Raw genomic sequence first — 21,720 nt, 5'->3', positions numbered from 1 at the left:
AATTTTTTGAAAAAGATGGTATTTTTGTACTATTAATAACATTAATATCTAATTCGTATATAAGTTAAAAATGAAGGATTGTTTTAAACTTTTTTTCAAATGAAAAGAGTACAATTTAATGCTTTTGGGTAGAGATGAAACATAAAAACTCAAAATTGGGTACAAATGGTGTTTTTACAAGGTCAGGGTATAAACGAAAAACAAATATAAGGTGGGGGTTTTTTAAGAAATTAAGCCTTAATATTAATATTCTAATTTGGCTTATGCTCCCTATAGTGTTACAGTGTTATACTCCCTCCGTCACACTCTAATTAATAAAATATAAAAATTTTAATGTCCCATTTTAATTGACAAAACTAACAAAACTATAATTTTTTTCTTCAACTTTTCATTTTTTCCCTCGTTTAAATTTAAACTTTTTATGAAAAAATGGTGAATATTTAATGAGAATTCGACTAATATACTAATAGCATTAATTAGCTCCATTATCATTAGAGGGGTATAGAAGTAATTATTTATGTCATTTATTAGTTTGTATTGGTTATTGTAATTTAGTTAATTTGTAAATTAGAATGAGACGGAGGGAGTATATCTCATCTGCACTGTTACGGAAGGTGCATGCATGCTGTAGAAGTAATTAAAAACAGCAGATTGAGGATCTATATGCAAAGTGATATATTAGGCTCAATTTAATTTGATATTAAAAAAAGGCCAAATGTTGTAAAAAGACCAAACTTTTCATAAAAGTTTCACAAAAGTCCTGACATTTTAATTTTGTCGATTTTGGCCAAAAACAAATTATTTGGTTTCAATTGTGGCCAACTCTCAATTTGATTTCAATTTGCCTATGTGACACCTATGTGGCATGCCAAATATTGAAAGGTCGGGACTTTTGTGAAACTAAATAATTCATTTTCGGCCAAAATCGACAAAATTGAAAGGTCGGGACTTTTGTGAAACCAAATAATCAGTTTTTGGCCAAAATCGACAAAATTGAAAGGTCAGGACTTTTGTGAAACTTTTGTGAAAGGCTTGGCCTTTTTACAACATTTGGCCTTAAAAAAATATTAAGTTTTATTTTTTTGCTTTGATTTTGGACATAAAAAGGTTTAGTTAATTATTAATGCAAATCAAAATGAAATACCCAAATCTAACGAAAACGACTAGTTTAATTCAGCTGGATTTGAAAATTTTCAATTCTTTAAAACTTCGATTTGGTTTATTTTTGCAGGAAAAATTTGATTCAGTTTGATTAGGTTTGAACAGTTGAACGAACCGAATGTTCACCTCTACCTACAGTTCTTTCTCAATGCCTAGGAATTGTATACTACTTACAGTTCTTTCTCAATACCTAGAAATTGTATAGCTATGGTCTCTACCATAATTCTGGTTGAGATAGACGCTTTAATTAATTAGAATAACGGATCAATTCATTCCTTGAATTCGGTACGAAGTATCAAATACATTCAAATTTTCAAAACTGGATCAAATCACCCACAACTTAGCAAAACCGGATCAAATCACCCCACAACTTGGCAAAACCGGATTAAATCCACCCCTCGGCTACTCTCGCCCACTCTCAGCCCCCATTTGAAACACACTATCCATGAAAAAAATCTAAAATAATCCTTATTTGTTTTTAAATTATTCAAATTAATATTTAAAGTTTTCTGAAAAAAAAATTCAAATTTTGAAACATAAAAACCGCCCTCTGGATTTCATCTACCCACCATTACCGACCGACCATGGCCGTCTTTTTTCCGTTTTTCGTCTTCGTCATGAATTGAAGAAGACGAAGATGAACAAATCTCGTCTTCATGAAGAAGACAGAGATCTGTTTTTTGCCTTCATCATGAAGACAAAGATCTAGACTTTATGAAGATAAAGATCTATTCTTCGTTTTCATGTGCTTCGTCCTCTTCATGAAGACAATGTACAGTTTCGTCGTCTGCCCATTGAGACGAACCTCGTCGGAATGGAAAAATAATATTTTTTATTTTAATTATTTCATCTTTAATTTTATTTTATTTAATATTTAATTTTATTTTAATTTTTTAAAATTATTAAAATTTAAATTAGATCGGAGTAGAGGAAGGAGGGCGACAAACGGCAGTCGAAAAGTCAAAATAGAGCGGTTTTTCGATAAATATTAAGGGGTAAATTGATTCGGTTTTGCATAGTTGAGGGGGAGGGGATATCCCACTCTTTTAGGGAGGTTTTTGATATATTTTGTCAAATTGTGAGTTTGGTTGATCAACTTTTACGAATTTGGACTTATTTAATACTTCGTGGTAGATTTAGGATTTTTTTTAGAGAAAATTAGCCCACATACGGGCTTAACCCATTTTATTCTCAAAATTACAGCCCTGAGTTTTATTATTGAGAAATACGATGATCATCTTTTTTCTTGTAAATATAACTTTTATTCTCTCAATATTATACTTTTTCAATTTGACAATTACGATTACAAGAAATTGGAAAGGATTTTCATGTCTTTCATTTTAAATTGATTTCACCGAGATTCTCGGCAAATATTTCTCCAATAATTTTAAATTTGTAAACCCTCATTCAAAACAACTGCTATTGTCTCAAGACAATCCTCTTCGTTCAAACCAATATTTCTCCATTATTTTTCGCCGCCAACCAACTTCTATTGTCTCAAGCCCGCCGGCGTTCGTGAAACTACTCCAATCACCGATAGATTTGAAGTTGATGTCGTTCATGAAGAGGAAACAATTCTTGCCGTGGATTTCCAAGCTGCTGTAAGTCTTGAAGGAGCTGCTTTTCGCCGATATGGGTCTTGGTCGTTCGTCCTCTTTTCGCCGGTAGTCTTTCTTGTTCGAAACCAAAAAAATTAGGATTTCTTGAGTATTTTGGGGAATTCAAGATTCTGATAATGAGATGGCTGTTCGTCCTCTTTTCGTCGTTATTTTTTATATTGCAATTTTGTTCTGTCAAACTGATAAAAAAACGATGAACGAAGGCGGTTTGAGTTGAACGAAGAAAGCAGTCGTTGGAGTGGGACGAAGATAGGCGAACGATGAACGAAAGCGAACGATGAACGAAGGCGCGGTGGATGGCAGCTGTTGTCTTTTTTTTTGTAATTGCGATATTAGCAATGATGTAAAAATAATTAAGGTTAACTATATGTTTTCTAATAGTTAATTAACAGTTAACTAACTTTGTATGATTTTTTATATAAAACATGAATATAAATTGATAATTTTTTTTTTAGTTGCAGTTAACTAATATGTGACTAATAGTTAATTAACAGTTATTTTTATGCGTATGATTATTTTTAAAATAATTAGGGGGTGATTATATGTTTTCTAACGGTTAACTATTAGTTAACTATATTTGTTTTGGTTATCTAAAACATGAATACATAATGTTAATTATCTTTTTTTATTAGTTATAATTAACTAATAAGTGACTACTGGTTAACTGACAGTTAACTAATTTGGTGTACTGTTAATTTTAGGATATATTATTGTTAGATTTATCTAAAAATGATTTTATGATGTTAATAGTTTTTTTATCTAAAAACCCATTAGTTAACTATTAGTTAACTAGCCACTGTTAATGGAATAATTACTTTTATTAAAAATTATAACAATTTCTAAATATAAATAAATCACTCAAAATTATTTAAAATAACTTTATTATTCTTAAATTTATAGATGACAAAAATAATTTCAATTTGGAAGATTTTATTTTAATTCAAGAAAAAACTTACCCGCTTAGAATGATGCGTTTATGATTGTCTTCTTTTGCTGGAAATTTATAGTTCGACAGTTTGGTTGAGTTTATGAATTTCTTCTTTTGCTGGAAATTATATTTTTTGTCAAATCAAATCAGTTATTTAAAGAATCCTTTAATCTCCTATTTTCATGGTATTTTATTAGCATTTAAGGATTTTAAAAGATCTAGAGTTATCATATCAGAATCTTTCCATAATACAATCATTCCATAACAGTTCCTATAATTAAGCATTTTAATAGATTCAGCACCTTTCCTATTCACCTATAATTTCCACCGTATTTTTTATATATACTAAACCTATTTGTGTAATTTATAATCTTTAAATTAATGTTGTCAACTTTTTTTTTGTCCACAGTAAATATCTAAATAAGTTTGCCTATGTTGGGTACTTGTTAATTTTTCTCTTTTTTTTATCCTTTATTCTAATTAATTATGAGATGAGAATGAGCTGTCTCTGCTGGATGATGAGAAGAATTACTCTATCACCGTGTAAAAAAAAAAGACTTTTTTTTCTTTTTTTTTTTCATTTTCCAAGAAAACTATATATTAATATAATTCAGTAGTGTGTACTTAACTGTTACTAATAGAACTCCATGTAATTTGGATTGTTATTCTCCACATTTCTTATACTTTGTTTATTATGTTCTTACACATTTTATTATCCAAGTTGTCTTGCATAATTTGTTTTTTTGCCAAAAACAAAAATATATAAATATATAAGAAAAGTTATCTCATGAACATGATAAAATATTTTTAAATAAAGAAAAAAAGACGGACTTAGCAGTTATAAATTAAGTCATCTAATTACACGTTATTTTAACAAATTAAAATACCAATACGTGAATAACTTATTAAACAAACGGTAATTAGCATTTTTTTTTTGTGTTAACGAGTCTGTTTGAATTTTTACTTTTAAAAATGACTCATTTAATATTTTATATAAAAAGTTAAAAGGGTGAATTTGATCCTTTGTTTCACATATTATAATATTATTGGCTGACTAATATTGTCAGTGGTGGAGCCACATAGAGAATAAAAGGGGTATTTGCCCCTTTTATTTTTCCAAAAAGACAAATTTCTTAAGTAATTTTTTAATCATATTATTTAGACAATACTATATATTGATCCCCTTAATTTTAATAAATTTTCAAATTTTATATATCATATACCCCTTTTATTTTTCCAAAAAGACAAATTTCTTAAGTAATTTTTTTAAAATTCATCATATTATTTAGACAATACTATATATTGATCCTCTTAATTTTAATAAATTTTCAAATTTTATATATCATATAAAAAAAATTTATTTTGCCCCCTTAATTTTAATTTCTGGCTACACCACTGAATATTGTATATACATTTTTGCTCGTGTTACCCTCAAGCTCAGTGGATTCCACCTCCTTCTAATCTTATTAAGAATCTACTACAATACTTGCACTTTGAAGGACCATCATCGTGGTTTCATTACAAGTGTATCGATTGATTATAGAGATTTATCATTGGTCGTTTTCATACTACTTCTCAACATATTAGAAACCCAGATATATTTTAAAAAAATTAGCTCTAAGAGAAGCTTCTAGTCCGGATTTTATATAAGCATCACAGTCGGGTAATTTTAGTAGAAGACGCTCTTCAGATCTCTCAAATTATTAATTTAAAATTATTTAAAATTTGGAGAATTCATTAAGATATATGGCAGCTGAAATCTTCTCTTTTTAATTATTCGGTGGTTCATATCAACAAACTGTTCAATATAGAGGCTCATAACTTAGCATTATACAGTTGAAAATTTATACCTTCAATCTTTGTAACTGTCTGTAATATAGTACTCCCTCCGTTCCTATTTACATGACGTTTTAGAAGTTGAAAAAAATTCCTAATTAGTTGACGTTTGGATCATTTATACCAGTGGCGGATCCAGGAATTCTGTATGGTGGGGTCCATATATATAAAAATTGCTTTTTAGCGAAGTAAAAAATGGTCGCTAAAACCGGTCGCAATTAATCAATATGAAAGGGAAATTTCCATCGACAGCGGTCGCAATTGGCTCCGCCATAAAAGACTTTTAGGACCGGAAAAAAATATAAATTTTAAACTAAAAAAAATATAACATTTAAATTAAATAACATTCAAATAATTATGTCTTTTATATTATTCTCAATGACTTTTCATATTTTAATTTAAATCATTATTCATCTATCAAATACATCTTTTTAAATTTATGCTACTAAATAATTATTCAACCACATATTATTAATTATATATTTTTTAATAGTGTATTAACATGATTTATTAAAAAATATTTATAAATAGATTAAATTTAAATAATTAATTGAAGAAATTTTTTTAATTTAATATTTATTAATAAAAAATACATACCTCAACGATTGTTTTAATTAATTTTTTTTTTCGAATTAATTAGATTGTTTCGAATTAATTAGATTGTTTCGAATTTTAATTTTAAAGTTTAATAGCGGTCAATTCATACCACAATAGTCTATTGTCCATAATCCATTCATTTTTATTATCACATTTAATTTTTAGGCTATAAAGTGATAGGAAAATGCTATTTAATCCACCTAATTTAACCCATCTTATTGTACCGCCTTACGTGACATATTTTTATTTGCTCAATTCCTATCCAAAAGTGTATGCATTAATTTCCCTCTTTAAATTGATCCACTCGCTTGTTGCCACGTCAGGTGGTACAAGAAGGTGGGTTAAAATAGCTGGGTTATATAGCACTATTCAAAGTGATAGCATGTTAGGATTAGAGTAAAAAATGCTTTTCACCTAATTATCTCTGTAAGTCTAGGTAATTTTTTTCCCAAAAAAAGGATGGGGTCCCCCACCCTAATATACATGGATCCGCCCCTGATTTATACCACTTTATGCCTAAACTAGCCTTATTGTTCAACTAGGTGTCATAGCCTTGATCATCTTCCTCTGCAACTTTGATATGTTTTTTTCTCTTGATTCATGAAATAAACAAAAACGAAATCAAATATAAAAGATCAATACAAACATCAAAAGCTTATAAATTCAATACAACTTTGTTCCTCCTTAACTGCTCCAATTTTAGGAAAATTATCTATCAACTGTGTAATTTTTTTGGATTTGGGAGTAGAGTTTGGAACAAGAAATAGAGGTTCAGACAAAGATTTTTTTAAAAAAAAACGAGGTGAATTAATGAATGAATGAGCATAAAAGATCTACTGCTTGATGGCTGGCTGGTATCTGAATTTATCGTTGCTGATACTTTTTTAATGGTGTTAATTTTTCTCTTTCAAAATTTAAAATCACTTAATTTTGAATCAACTTGGCTGTTAAGAAGAGAAACAAAATTTGGATCTGGGCATTGTCGGTGTATCCTACCTTTTGAAGAAGAAGATGATGGAAGTGAAGCATTTTCATTTTCTCTTTGTGCAAGAACGTGTGGCTTGTTGAGGGTAATTTAGGAAATCTGTTATGGATTAGTGCTTTTCTTAATTTGCGTGAAAAACCCTAAAACGTCAACCTTTTAGGAACAGAGGGAGTACTTTATATATTGATATTATTACATTTGAGAATCCCAATCCAAATACTAATGGTTTAATATTTATTGTCAAAATTTTGGTGCAAATATTTCTGAAAAATAATTCATTAATGTTAGTTGATTTATTTACAGCTGGATATTTTATTTTAATTTATAACTAGAAAAATCTAAACTTTGATTCTATTTAAGTAAAGTACATTTTGTTAATCAACTTTATCTATACTATATATAAAAGCACGGATGGGAGGGGGGACAGGCAAATTTACCGAATAATCCTTTCAGTTTATTACTAAATAAAAGTTTTATAGTCATTAACTAATTAGTTATTTAATAATTATTATTATTATTATAATTAAAGTCTTATTTAATAATCACTATTGTAATTAAAGTGCTAATTAGAATAGGTAGCTAAATTATCTCCAATTCAGTTTTAGTATATAATAAATAACTAAATTGTCTCCAAATTATTAGGAATACCTATCTTTTAGTTTGATTTAACTACAAAATTAAAATATTATATTTGGTCAATATATTATTATTTAAATATATATCTTATTATTTTTAAAGATATTATTAATAAAATTAAGTTAATTATTTAATTAGGGTTATTATAAAACCAAAAGAAGAATAAATTCAGCATGAAAAAAAAAATTTAATAACTGAATAAATTAACTAATATGTTTATTGACGAGTTACGTTATGAGCCACGTGCATAGCACGTAACGCAAAACTAGTTTCATTAAATATACTGATGAGGCAGTCATACAAATACTCCCTTCATTTTTTTTAGTTGTCACTTTAAGTAAATGTATTTTTCCATCAATAGTTGTCCATTTAGAGATTTAAGATGATTTTAATCTTTATTTTCTAAATTTACCCATGCCTAATAAATGACTCTATATTTTACTTTAGAAAATTATAGGGCAAATGTTGTAAAAAGGCCAAACTTTTCACAAAAGTCCTGATCTTTCAATTTTGTCGATTTTGGCCAAAAACTGATTATTTGGTTTCACAAAAGTCCCAACCTTTCAATTTTGTCGATTTTGGCCAAAAATGAATTATTTGGTTTCACAAAAGTCCTGACCTTTCAATATTTGACATGCCACATAGGCGTCACATAGGCTCCACATAGGCAAATTGAAATCAAATTGAGAGTTGACCACAATTGAAACCAAATAATTTATTTTTGGCCAAATCGACAAAATTGAAAGGTCGGAACTTTTGTGAAACTTTTATAAAAGATTTGGCCTTTTTAAGACATTTGGCCAAAATTATATTAATATTTTTTTTATAATTTACGATAAAATGAGCATTGTCTTGGTGTGTGTAATTTTTTCTAAATGGACAATTAAAAAAAATGGTGGGAATACATATTTAGCAAATGAAAAAAAAAATTACTAAAAATTTGTAATTATATCTAGAATAATATTTTTTAAACAAATTTTTATGTATATAATCCAATTTAAAATCACATCCACCGACAAAACGCGTCCCCAATTAATCACTTCTTTTACGTCAAATAAACATATAACGACGAAAAAAAAGACTCACACACACACTTATCTCCCTCCCGCGCATTTATTATCCATAATGTAACCAACTTCAAAAGTGAAAACAAATCTGCTTTATAAACACCATTTCTCCATCTATTTTCTTCTTCTTCCAGATCTAAAAAAAAAACAATGGGATCACTAGACTTACCGTCGCCAATTCCAAATCTCAAAATCAACGAAAAAACCCTTCAAAACCTCTTCAAATCACAACAAAACCACATCAATTTCTTCTTCCAAAATCTCAACATTTCCCAAGCATTATCCTTCACCCAACTCCTCCTCAACTCAAACGGCACCGTCTTTTTCTCCGGCGTCGGCAAATCCGGGTTCGTCGCTAATAAAATCTCCCAAACCCTAATTTCCCTCGGCATTCGCGCCGGATTTCTCTCCCCCGTCGACGCATTGCACGGCGACATTGGGATGCTGACGTCGCGGGACATTCTCGTGATGTTTAGTAAATCTGGGAATAGCGACGAGTTGTTAAAGCTTGCGCCGTGTGCTAGGGCGAAAAATGTGTATCTTGTGGCGGTTACTTGTGTTGAAGGGAATGGTTTAGCGGCGGTTTGTGATATGAATGTGCATTTGCCGTTGGAGAGAGAGCTGTGTCCGTTTGATTTGGCTCCGGTTACTTCTACTGCTATCCAGATGGTTTTTGGCGACACGGTCGCTATTGCGCTTATGGGTGCGAGGAATTTGAGTAAAGATGAGTATGCTGCTAATCATCCTGCTGGTAGGATTGGTAAAAGCTTGATTTTTAAGGTGAAAGTTTGAATCTTTTTAATTGGGTTTTGTTAACTTTTCGTAATGTTGTATGGATCTTGGTTTGTCTGCTGGTTTTGATAATGGTTGTGGATTGTTGTATGTTAGTTGCAGTTTGTAAGATTGGATTAAATGTGGTTAATTAATAGGGTAGAGCTTTCTAGAGTTGATGTTGCTTTTATAGTGGAATGATTGTTGATATATTCATCTAGTAAATGGTGAGATTCAATTCACATGTAAATGATGATAGTTGAGCAACTCTTTGAAGATAAATGCATAGAATTGTTGATGGGTTGGTGGTGCTTTGGTGGACTTACAATCCCTTGCAGTTTGATGTTTTTAATTGGAATTGGAATTGCAGTTTAAGGGATCGATTGCGGATTCTGCAACGATTGCTGCATTATTTGTTTTGGAGTTGAAGAAATGTATAGAGTTGCAATAGATCAGGCATTTTGTTCATTTTTAGAGTGAGTTGGGTACTAATGTTTCTTGTGAATGGGATCTTTGCTGTTACTCTGACATCACTGAGCAAATTGAAGTTTGCGATTTTTGTCATGGTAGATGCACCAATGATGCACTATATCCCACTGTCATGTGCCTTTAATCCGTTCGCTTAATATTTCTTTGACTTATTTTTCCGTTATTTTACTTGATCTGCTATTTGCTGCAAGTCAGCATTAAGAAAACGCCCTTCTTCCTGATTGGTCTAGTGTATAATACCATAGTTTAAGATTATTTCTTGAAATTTCATTTAGTGCTATTAGCATTTGTGTATGTGGAGCATTGAGTTCATGAAAAGTTTGAAGTTGATGAGTGATGAAATATGTAGGTGAAAGATGTTATGAAGAAGCAAGATGAGCTTCCAGTCTGCAAGGAAGGGGATCTTATAATGGATCAACTAGTCGAGCTAACTAGTAAAGGATGTGGTTGCTTACTTGTCATTGATCAAGATTATCATCTGATTGGGACATTTACAGATGGTGATCTTCGGCGAACTCTCAAGGCTAGTGGAGAAGCCATCTTCAAGCTCACAGTAGGGGAAATGTGTAACAGGTAAGAGAAAACATGCATAAATTTATAGCGAATTGTTGAAGAATATATTTCTTAGTAAATCTTTTGTTGTTTCAGGAATCCTAGAACAATTGGTGCAGATGCAATGGCAGTGGAAGCCATGACGAAGATGGAATCGCCACCATCGCCTGTTCAGTTTTTGCCTGTGGTCGATCATCAAAATATTGTGATTGGCATTGTTACACTGCACGGTTTGGTTTCAGCTGGTCTCTGATCAATGAACTTAGCTCAATTCTTTTATATTGTTTCAATTCTTTTTCCTAGGGTGAGTATTATTTTTTATCTCCATCAAAACTTGAAGTTACCCTTAGGCAGGGGATAGTTTGTACCATCACATGTGTAGTAGGTATTGTTGTATAGCAAAGGAGGATTCACTATCTGTATTCAGTTCATAAATGATACTTGATCTAGAGATTGCAGACCCTTTTGTTATATTTGGTCGAAAGGCTTTTTTGTAACTTGACTTTTTATTAAAATCATGAACTTTAGCATAGTTTGTAATTTTAACAAGAACTTTCAATCTCGGAACTGGGTTTTTGACAAAAAAGTGCCCCTCTCAAATTAATATTTCTGTTTTTGTGCCCCAGAACACAAAAATTACATTTTTGTGCCTGGGGCCCACGCTGCCCGCAAACAGCCATTGCGGGCCGAAATCTGGCCCGCAATGGCTGTTTGCGGGCAACTTAATCCAGCTGATTAACAGCTGGATTAAGTGCTTAAGCAGCCCGCAATGGCTAATTTATACACCAATTTGACATACGAATTTATACTCTTTTTTGGTTCAATAACCAGAAATGTTGACGAGTGACAGCAAAATACCTGCTTTCTCAGCCAGCAACTTCATATCATTATTTCTGATATGAGTGTGGAAATTAGCCATTAAATGCCGAATACAGAAAAAATGATCAATCCCTTCCCATTCCGGACGCCTCAAAACCGATATTAATCCGGGAGCACGATCTGATACAATGGCCACCTTTCGGTCGCGAATGACTTGATCTCCAAGATGATTCAAAAAATATTCAAAACTCTCACTAGATTCGGACTCAACTATTGCAAACGCCACTGGCATTATGTGGTTGTTGCCATCTACCGCCGACGCTATCAACATATGCAATTTGTATTTACCATATAAGTGCGTCCCGTCGATGAATAAAACTGGTTTGCAAAATGGAAATCCGTCAACCATCGGAAAGAAGGTCCAAAACATTCGCTTGAAAATTCTACATTGCACCCCACCGCAATCAGTTAGTCGGCCTGTTTAAAATGGATATAGTTAGGATATAATGTAAATTTAATTACATATTAAATTTACAAAAGTGATTTATTTTCATACCTTCACCATGCCAAAAGGATCCAGGATTCACTTCGACCACATTATCCATGAATTTCGTGATTTGCGTGTAGTTATATTCCCAGTCCCCATAGACGCTGCTAATTGCTCTCTCTTTTGCATACCACACCCGCTTATATGGAAGGTCCAGTCCTAAGGATTCTAAAATTCCTGCCATAAGCGTCTTAATCCGAATATCACGCTGCCCCAACACTTGAGTCTTAATAAAATCGGCAATTTGAATAATTCCAAAATTTCTGTGGTTACGAGTTGACGCTAGCATATCGCATTTGTGTGGCCCTATATATTTCGTCAACGTCCATGTGTTGGTTTTCTGAAGCAGGGTGGCCCGCAGCCACCAATCGCACATTTCTCGATGCTTGCAAACTAGGACCAGTGTTGTTTTTGTTGTCCGGCGACTCTTAAACTCTCGTCCATTATCAACCGAATAAGTAATGGCACATGTTCGCACAGCCAATCGACTCGAGAAAATCATCCCGGTTTGAAATTCCATCCCCCGCTGCCATTCAATGTTCGGCGCTTCCCATGTCTCGTCCACATCAAAGTCACTGAGATCGACACATCGTATGTGTTGCGGAAGTCGAGACTGGTAATGTGTAATATTACTTGGTTGTTCAGCGATTAGAATATCCTCCATATCCTCTTCCTCACTATCATAGTGCTCATCTTCTTCCTCTTCCACACTGCCTCTCTCAGACTCACTAGAACATAAATCTAGTTGCATCGAAGTTTCATTAGAAGCCGAAATATGATACTCCACGTAGAACTCTAACACGTTCAACGTCGGCATCCGAGCTGTCTGGTTCAGAATCGCAAATACGTGTTGGTCATCTTGCACTTCGAACAACGAGTATGAACATATCTCGTACCTTTCAACATGAGGTAGCCGAAAATAAATTTTCGTCACCTCCGGAGGGCTCACACTAGTAGATACTGTCGTTCTACAGATTTCGGCCAACTCCCCAAAATTTATTCTTCCATTAATCGGCACATGAACATATCTACCCCCCAAATATTCAACTCCACGAGGGGAGTTTATGATGCTACCATCACACCATATCACAAATAATATATTGTTTGACGCCATTACTACAAACATGCGTAATAAATTAATATTAAAGTAATTTCTACAAATGTACATTTCTAGGCTTAATTAATATTAAAGTAATTTCTACATATATATTTATAAAGTAATATTTTTAACAATTTATAAACAGTTTATTTAAAAATTTAAATTAATTTATTTAACTATTTAGCAAATCGTCCACATTTTAACCAAACTATTATATATTTTATCAAATATTTATGAGTAATGTTCATTCTATAATGTTTTTGTGTTTTATATTCATACAAATCGTTTTAATATTCTAAATCTAAATCTAATAATATAAATTTTAAATCTAATATTAACTAAATTCTAAATCTAACAATACACATTTATTATTCTAAATCTAACAATACATATTTATTATTTATTAAAAAAATTAGCTATAAAAAGTAAAAAGTAATACGGACTTACCTCTTGTAGTCCTCGTAAAATAATAATAATAAAATATTAAGCTCCAAAATAATCCGATTAAGGGGAAGCTCCAAAAATAATCCGCCAAATTACTCCAAATCCGCCAAATTACTCCAAATCCGCCGAAACTAATCTAAAGCCATTTTTGTTATGTTTGTAGTGTAAGTGTGGTGAAACAATTCACCACACACCCCTTTATATAGGGGATGTCGCCCGCAAACAGCCATTGCGGGCGACATTAAATTCCCTGCCATGTGGCAGGGAATTTCATTACTGGCCCGCAATGGCTGTTTGCGGGCAGCGTGGGCCCCAGGCACAAAAATATAATCAATCCCCTATAAGGGGGGAACTTTTTTGTCAAAAACCCCTGGGAACTGATAGATAATGATTAAAAATGGAAAAGAGATTATACAAAAAGTTAATTTTACTTTGTAGAAACTAGCATACATTTGCAAAACCAAGTGATAAAGGTAAATGAAAAGATATCTAGAAGCTATTTGCTAATATCACATTCCAGCGATTCTGACGAAGAACTTTCAGACGATGATATCAAAACATCACCTGCTGCAGTTTCATCTATAGCGAATGTAGGTATTGAAGATTTCTGCTTCTGGTTCTGTGCATCCAACGATCCTGATAGCAGCATTCGTGCCTTCAATTCTTGCTTGATACGTAAAGCAGTACTACTGGGTCTCCCTGCCTTTTTCGATTTGTGCTCTTTCTCTTCTGCTTCTTTTGCATGTAAACCTAGATCACCTATATGCGTTCTTGTTTGCAAAGTAACTTCAGAGATGGAAGTGAATAGAGAGAGTTCAAAAATTTCTCTGGCACATTTGTAGACTGCACTTAGTTTTCCTTCTACAGCTTCCAGAAGAGTATTTAACTCTCTAATTTCAAGGCGGAATAGAAAGATCTTTTCCCTCCAAGCACAAGAGCATAGCTGCTTCGAATGAATGAGGCATGAGTATCTGCTAGCAGAACACTGACACCGTGCAGCAGAAAGGTGTAAATCGTAGAAGCATATACTGCATTCTTTTTTGATTGTGTCGTCAAAGTTTTGGTCCATTCTCCGTGACTGAGAAGAGTTACAAAGATACTCTCTTCTATTGCTCTCCAACTCGATACGCGACTGCCAAAGTAAGAAAAGATTAGAACCGAACCAAACCAAACCAGGAAAACTGGTAATTTTTTATGATGCCAAAAACTGAACCAAATCAAGTTTGACGATTTGGTCCGGTTATTTAGTTTAATTCAATTTTTGAACACCCCTAACTTGCTGCTGTAAGAATTTAGAAATTCGGTATAGTAAACAGCACTCGAAATGCATAAGAGGACTGGGAAAGAAGAATAGTAAGAAACCTTAATGCGTAAAATGTAAAGAAAATCTATGGATACTTCCCCGTTATGATAAATTAACGTCTTATTCAAAGCAGAACGTGAAGTTGTAAAGTGAAGCAAAACAAAGTATCATGTATATTAAGGATTTACATACCTTCAGTGCTTTTACTAAAATACTGTCCTTTCCGCTGGCGCTATTCCATCTTAAAATTTCTGGAGTTACCTTCCTCAACAGTGACATTTCCCACTGTGCTCGTACAACTTCCCTCGCTGCACCCAACAACATCTTATCATAGGAGATTGATGTCTTTTTCCTCTTCTCACAGTAGAGTTCTACTACATGCTGCCCATGTGGCAACCAGTCAATCGGAGCAATATTCACTGCTTCGGAACAGTTAAAGCCAGAATCGAAACCTGAATAATATGCTCCTGGAAGGACCAGAACAAACTCCCCAGGATACTGAATGCAGCGATAAACTGGTATGCCTTCAGACTTCAATGCTGAGATGGATAGTTTTGATATCTGAAACAGAATAGTTGTACCAAAAGTTACATCCATCCCAAGGGTTTACACATGCCAAATATAAGATAAAAGACAAAGTGAACTAAAAAACTTAAAAGCAAAACAAAGAATATATTTTAGGCCTAATGACCAAATAAATCCATACGTTTAGAGCGAATCTCTATTTTGATTTATTTATTTCAGTTGTAGCCAAATTCATTCAAACGTTTGGATATATTTTGTTTCAATTGTAGCTTTGTTTCAATTGGCTACAATTGAAACAAAATAAATCAAAATTGACTACAATTGATTTAATTGAAAGGTTTGGATACAAGTCTCGCTAAATGTTTGGATGTGTTTGATCATTTAGTCTATATGATATCACAGTAAATGGAAATTACCGTGCAAATCTAAACTGGTATTACAAATAACCTAAAGATACATGGACATAGAATCCACAATGTACAGCATACATAGCAAATAGAATGATAAGAAAAGCAGAGAGCTATTTCATGAAGCGGTTTTCTAAGAAGAAAACTTGTCTTTTCTTCAAGAAGCAAACAAGGAGACAAGGTTATCGTTACTCACTGGTCTATCCTGCAATTTTGTCTGTTCCGCGGACAAATTCGGAAGGTGTTTCTTCATAACAGTCTCAAATTTAGCACTGTATCTTCCTGGAATGCCATACCATATTTTAGGGGAACCAAAATGCACGTACGATAGGGAGTACAAGTGATGCTCTTCGGCTTTCTGTTTTTCAAAGTTAAAGTAGATTATATAAACACCGGAATATTGAAGGAGAGGACAGTATTGATAAAATTAACAAACTTATCATGTGAAAGTTTTTAAATCTTACCCAACAAAATGATGAGAAGCAAGTTCCTATTTTTATTCGAGGCACTAGAACACCAGAAGAATTAAAACTTTCAAAAGAAAGAAGAGAGCCTGGAAGCCTAGGTGTATTGTTTAAATTCCATCCTGAAGTTATATAATGATGATTATCAGGCACATTTAAGGAACGAGATTTTGTAGGAAATCCACTCCCAAAAATTCCTGAGTCCAAGTCTCCGCTACAAAGTACCTGCCGCAGCAAATGGGGATGTTAATACAAGCTGTACAGAAAATTAAGGAAGTTACAGCTGAAAGCTACAAAATGAGCTTACCTCAATTTCTTCAGTAGGATTCTCAACAATTCGTCTATACTCGCCTTCAATATCATCCAATGATGGTTCCCACCTCACCTGATCCACAGTGGGGTCCACATCTGAACCGACAGCTTTACTACTAGCACAAAAGTATTGACTCTTGAAATCATCAGCATATTTCTGAAAAGTTTCAAGGGTAAATTCAGGACCAGTATCAGATTCACAACCTTCAATGTCAAAGCACCCTACTTGATCAGGATCGCCATCACCAAGTGCATTATCAGAATCTAATCTAAAGCTGTTTCTCCTCTTACGGCTTCCATTTTCATGAACTCTACCATTTTTTTCCTGTACACTATGATTTTGAAGCCCATCTATCCGTTGGATTCTTGCAGCAAAAGAATATGTTTCCCGGATGTTCCTTTTCTTGATAAGACAAAGAGGGTTCCATGTAGGAGGAGGAACAATACGACAAAGTCCACATGGCTCCACTTTGGAGCGGATACCTTCAATATAGGTTAACGTGTCTTCAAATTCCTGCAGTTAAAATTTATACTCCTTTAGGATTCAAGATTTCTACTACCTAAAGCAGTCTAAAATTGACTAGGAAATGATGAGCATGAAAATGGAAGAAAATCCAGCAAACAATGTTTAGCATTTACAGTAAGAGATGAAACACCTCTGTAGTAGGATAGAAAATGGGAGCCTCGTCAAGGACAACCCTTCTAGCATCTTCAGGACGCCATCTTGCCATTACCTATTCCAAAGCTTCAAAAATGATCATGAGCATGAGCATTAAACATGAGAAGTTTCACACGGAACTTTTCATAAAAAATATGATACTCCCTCCATCCAAATGTTTTGTCCCAAAACTCTTTGTCCACTTTTAAAAAGTAACAACTTTTATACTCAATTTCTCTATATTGCCCCTATTTAAAGTCCACTAATGAGTAAATTGAAAGTAAATTGCAAGTAGAGCTTATATTAAATAAGGGTAATGATAAGAAAATAAGGAAAAATTTACAAAACTCATAACAATGATTGTTTTTCTTAAACTGTGTGATAAAGGCAAAGTGGACAACTCTATTGGGACGGAGAGAGTAATATTTTATTTTTTAAGAATTAAATGGCTTATTAATCATAGAGTTAGGATAAATACAATTTGAGCAGTAATCTCAGAGATCAAAGAAATGCTACGCTATCGGTTAAAATCAACCTTCAGACAATTACTACAATCTGGACATCCGTGGGCAACCCCTCTTGGAAGGGAGGTACTGCAAGGAAGATCCTGCAAGTGAAAAAGATAAAATATAACACTTGATTTATATTCTAACAGTGAAAAAAGAGATTCACCAAGAGGCATACGAAAGCATCCACCATAATTATTTCACCTTCAAATCAATTGATCAAAATCCATATATCAGAGTAAAGGGCACATTAGAAGATATTTTATCTTTGTCATTTTAGCTTCCAGCGCAAATGCATGTACAATTTAAAATAACCTGCTTACTCTTTTCACCGTTTATGCAGACACCGAATTTTACTCATCCAAATCAGCAGAATCCGGTTTATCCCAACCTGCTACTATGACTAGACATATAAAAATGATGTCCATTATTTTATGATTTCTTTGGGTTAATTACATATAAAATCACCACCTTTACACGAATTTTCAAAAATAACACGACCTTTACAACGTGTCAATTCAGGGCATCACCTTTCATTTCTTTTCAAAAATAACATGGGCACGTTTTTAGATAAAATTTTGCTGACTTGGACACCCGATGGGAGTGCCACGTGTCATGCCACGCCAGCAAAAATGCCACTAAAAATGTGTCCATGTTGTTTTTGAAAAGAAATGAAAGGTGGTGCCCTGAATTGCAGCATTTTAAAAGTCGTGTTATTTTTGCAATTTTGTGTAAAGGTGGTTATTTTATATGTAATTAACCCTTCTTTTTATCATCAGAATTCTTTCTTACCAAATTGTAAAGAACTTGAAAAACATAAAATGCAAAACAAAATTGGGAGGGAAAAGAAAGGACGGATACAGTACCATAACGACTTGTTCAGAATAAGACTCCACTTGATTTTCCCTGTTCTGGAGCATCCATGGTCTATACTTAAAAGATCTTTTAATCGATTCAGCATCAATCTCATTAAATGAAGAATCCATCTGGATTTGATCTCCTACGGGAGCACTTGCAGAATCCATAAATATACTGGTTTTATCACTAGTTTCTACTCTTTTCAATCTAAAGGATGTGAGAGATGCAAAACCTGGTGGGACAGAAAGTTTCTCTGCATTTTTATTAGGCGAACCAGTCCTCGTGCGCTTTATCCCCATCAGTGATCCACTGCCTAGTTTAAGAGGAAACAAGTACAATGCTTATTAGATTACTACCTCGGGTTGCTTATTACAAAACTAAAGCACATTCCAAGAATCCTCTCCATTGTTCCAACACTTTCTCTCAAGACAATCAAGAAATTAGTAAATGAAACAGCAAAATCATGAAATGGGCCGATAAGATTATCAGTAAGATCATCTACAAACAAGAAAAATACCGAAACATGCTCATAATAGAGCGTGAAATGAGCCAAAGGCGAAGCGAGCAACATATATTTCACATACCATAATGCTTGAATTAGATGCACCTCAAAGTTTCTAGTAATGTTTCACATTCTTCTGTCTCTCTAGTCTAGTTTATCAAAGTCAAATTTAAATTCTTGTTACAAGCCAACACATTAAGCCAATCAATAAACAATAATTATCAAGTGAATGAAATCAGATTAAACAGTACCAATTAACCTGAGCATAGCTACACTTCAAAAACTTGACAGCATTTATAATAAACTTGACAAACTAAATATTTTTAAAGAAAAAACTAATGACGATAACAAAAACAAATTACTGGGCATGTACAAATTTCAGCCAAAGAACAAAAGGGTATATCTATAAAATCTATATATCTATTAAAGATTCGATTTTTTCCTTGAAAAGGATTAAAAAAAAAAACGTACCCAGATGGAGAAAGATTGAAAAGGAATAAATTGAAGCTGTCTTCTTCCGTTTCAGTCTGTAAGATCTCGGCGGTCCAGAGTAATTTGTCGCCGGTTTTACTTAGGTTCGAGTTCAACCGAAAGAGTTGCCGGAAAAAATAGAATTTATTTGGTTTGATTCCTGTCCAAGTACCAGTTTAAATGTTTTGGTTTATTCAATTGGCCAAATGTGTAAAAAGGCCAAATCTTTCACAAATCTTTTACAAAAATCCTGACCTTTTAATTTTGTCGATTTTGGCCAAAAACTTATTATTTGGTTTCACAAAAGACCAGACCTTTCAATTTTATCGATTTTGACCAAAAATTGATTATTTGGTTTCACAAAAATCCTGACCTTTCAATATATGTGCATGCTACGTAGGCCCACATAGGCAAATTGAAATCAAATTGAGAGTTGCCCACAATTGAAACCAAATAATCTGTTTTTGGCCAAAATCGACAAAATTAAAAGGTCAGTACTTTTGTGAAATTTTTATGAAAAGTTTGGCCTTTTTACGACATTTGACCTATTCAATTTGTAGTAAAAGCTTAATCTGATTTGGTATTAAATAATAAATAAAGGATCAACGCGCCTTCTAAACTTGTGACACGGGATCATCTTATCCAATTTATACTTTTTTGAACAATTAACCCCAAAACTTTTTATATTGGGGTCAACTAATTCCATAACTGTATTTTTAAAACGCATAAAATACAAATCAGAGGTGAGAGATGCAAAAAAAGTAATTATAGACTTCCCTAATTGTTGCAATATAATTATCCTAAATCTATTTTTTGAAATAAAAGGCCTAATTACTTAAAAAAAACCCACCTTATAATATTTTTTCGTTTATATCCTGACCTAGGAAAAACTTCATTTGTACTCTTTTTTTTATTTTTCGTTTTCGTCTCTACCCCAAAAAAGATACAATTGACAATTTAAATAATTTAAGGATTAAAATACTAATAACAACTAAATAGAAGGGTTACACCATATTTTTTCTTATTTAAAAAATACAAATAAATCGTCTAACTTTAAAAATATTCAAATATATTCTATAATTCATTATTTTTAAATATTTTATTAAAAAAATTAAATTATTTAAAAAAATATTTTTAACCTGCTACCTGATAGGAGTATTTTACTCCTATATTTAGGGTCGATTTTACTCGGTTTTCATCATGTGTAGTATTGTTTTTATACATTATTTGGCGTTTTTACGTTTAATAGTGTTTGTTAGTGTTTCAGTGGAAATTAGGTGAAAAACGACTATTTGGGGCAAATTTATGGTGGATTGCGTGTACGAGTAAAAGCGTAGCTTGCGGACGAAGAAATTGAAGATTCACGAACGAGATTGAGAAAAATGGGTTGCTCCCGTTCGAAACAAAGGTTTCACGAACGGGAACCATGCAGAATGAGCATGAGTCTCGAACGAGAAGGCCTTGTCTCGTTCGGGACTCAAGAAGAAATCAACATCTCAAAGCTCTCGGTTTAAGTTTTTTCGAACGTGAACGAGGCTTCCGTTCGGGAACCATGTTAAAATTGGGCATGTCACGAACGGGACTATGGTTTCCCGAACGGGAAAGAAGAAAATTACGCGTGCAGCAGACTTTGAATTGGACTGAAATTCCTCCTCCAATTACAATTACAATTCCTATTACAAATTGATTTGTAATACGAATTAGAAGACTCCGGAACTTCTCCTACTATATAAAGACCTTGTACTAGACTCAATTTAATATGTAGAATAATTTAGAATACATTAGTTTTAATTATTTTCTCTTAGATTAGCGTTTTAGTTTTCTGTTTCTCAGCAGTTTATAAGTAGTTTATAATTAGTTTCTGCAAGACGATTGTTGAAGATTTCAAGCTTAATCAAGACGATTCTTTCCGAAATTGACAACTCCGGTATTTATTGTTCTAATTATGCTTTCTTCTTCATCATCCTTCTTGTTTTGTTTCAGTTTTATTATGAGTAACTAAAACCCTTGTTCAAGGGTTGATATGAACTTATAAATTGGTAATTACTTGGATTGGATGGATTAGTGTTAATTCGTGTCTTAATTATTAATCTTATTGCTTGGATTAAATTAGCTACTTAGTTCATGATTTTGTGTTTAATTAACTAATTGAGAGATTGTTAAT

General features: G+C 32.8%; 3 protein-coding genes across 9 annotated transcripts; 1 reads left to right on the top strand and 2 right to left on the bottom strand.

Annotated features, from left to right (window-relative positions):
* Positions 1 to 8,862: 8,862 nt before the first annotated feature.
* Positions 8,863 to 11,181, top strand: LOC126655762 (probable arabinose 5-phosphate isomerase). The gene is made up of 3 exons (XM_050350054.2): positions 8,863 to 9,609; positions 10,439 to 10,662; positions 10,738 to 11,181. The coding sequence occupies exons 1-3, from the start codon at positions 8,980 to 8,982 to the stop codon at positions 10,892 to 10,894; spliced, it is 1,011 nt and encodes a 336-aa protein (XP_050206011.1). The 5' UTR covers positions 8,863 to 8,979; the 3' UTR covers positions 10,895 to 11,181.
* Positions 10,969 to 13,121, bottom strand: LOC126657188 (uncharacterized). The gene is made up of 4 exons (XM_050351841.1): positions 12,017 to 13,121; positions 11,490 to 11,937; positions 11,282 to 11,372; positions 10,969 to 11,058 (listed from the first exon to the last, which is right to left on the bottom strand). Exons 1-4 carry the CDS (start codon positions 13,119 to 13,121, stop codon positions 10,969 to 10,971), a joined length of 1,734 nt encoding a protein of 577 aa, XP_050207798.1.
* Positions 13,122 to 13,920: 799 nt separating this feature from the next.
* On the bottom strand, positions 13,921 to 19,730 carry LOC126655761 (putative lysine-specific demethylase JMJ16). Of its 7 annotated transcripts, none has more exons than XM_050350049.2 (10): positions 19,557 to 19,730; positions 18,816 to 18,896; positions 18,592 to 18,725; positions 17,755 to 17,826; positions 17,218 to 17,295; positions 16,557 to 17,075; positions 16,250 to 16,474; positions 15,982 to 16,143; positions 15,046 to 15,414; positions 13,921 to 14,682 (listed from the first exon to the last, which is right to left on the bottom strand). In XM_050350049.2, exons 2-10 carry the CDS (start codon positions 18,880 to 18,882, stop codon positions 14,047 to 14,049), a joined length of 2,262 nt encoding a protein of 753 aa, XP_050206006.1. In that variant the 5' UTR covers positions 18,883 to 18,896; positions 19,557 to 19,730; the 3' UTR covers positions 13,921 to 14,046. The 7 variants fall into 7 exon arrangements, with proteins under 7 accessions (XP_050206006.1, XP_050206007.1, XP_050206003.1 ...); XM_050350050.2 differs by having other exon boundaries at positions 18,816 to 18,892; XM_050350046.1 differs by having other exon boundaries at positions 18,592 to 18,896.
* Positions 19,731 to 21,720: the final 1,990 nt, after the last annotated feature.

This window comes from Mercurialis annua, linkage group LG7, assembly GCF_937616625.2.
Source record: "Mercurialis annua linkage group LG7, ddMerAnnu1.2, whole genome shotgun sequence".
NCBI classification, from domain to species: Eukaryota; Viridiplantae; Streptophyta; class Magnoliopsida; order Malpighiales; family Euphorbiaceae; genus Mercurialis; species Mercurialis annua.
The sequence above is the reverse complement of the archived record's forward strand: the minus strand, read 5'-3'. Positions and strand labels throughout refer to the sequence as shown.

Coding starts and splice junctions, on each gene's coding strand:
- LOC126655762 (XM_050350054.2), top strand. CDS start 8,980: ATGGGATCACTAGACTTACCGTCGCCAATTCCAAATCTCAAAATCAAC. Junction 9,610..10,438: donor GTAAAAGCTTGATTTTTAAG/GTGAAAGTTTGA, acceptor TGAAATATGTAG/GTGAAAGATGTTATGAAGAA. Junction 10,663..10,737: donor GTAGGGGAAATGTGTAACAG/GTAAGAGAAAAC, acceptor TTGTTGTTTCAG/GAATCCTAGAACAATTGGTG.
- LOC126657188 (XM_050351841.1), bottom strand. CDS start 13,121: ATGGCGTCAAACAATATATTATTTGTGATATGGTGTGATGGTAGCATC. Junction 11,938..12,016: donor ATCCTTTTGGCATGGTGAAG/GTATGAAAATAA, acceptor CATTTTAAACAG/GCCGACTAACTGATTGCGGT. Junction 11,373..11,489: donor GAGAAAGCAGGTATTTTGCT/GTCACTCGTCAA, acceptor GCTGTTAATCAG/CTGGATTAAGTTGCCCGCAA.
- LOC126655761 (XM_050350046.1), bottom strand. CDS start 18,882: ATGGGGATAAAGCGCACGAGGACTGGTTCGCCTAATAAAAATGCAGAG. Junction 17,827..18,591: donor ATTCTGAACAAGTCGTTATG/GTACTGTATCCG, acceptor TTTCACTTGCAG/GATCTTCCTTGCAGTACCTC. Junction 17,076..17,217: donor TTTTCTATCCTACTACAGAG/GTGTTTCATCTC, acceptor TTTTAACTGCAG/GAATTTGAAGACACGTTAAC.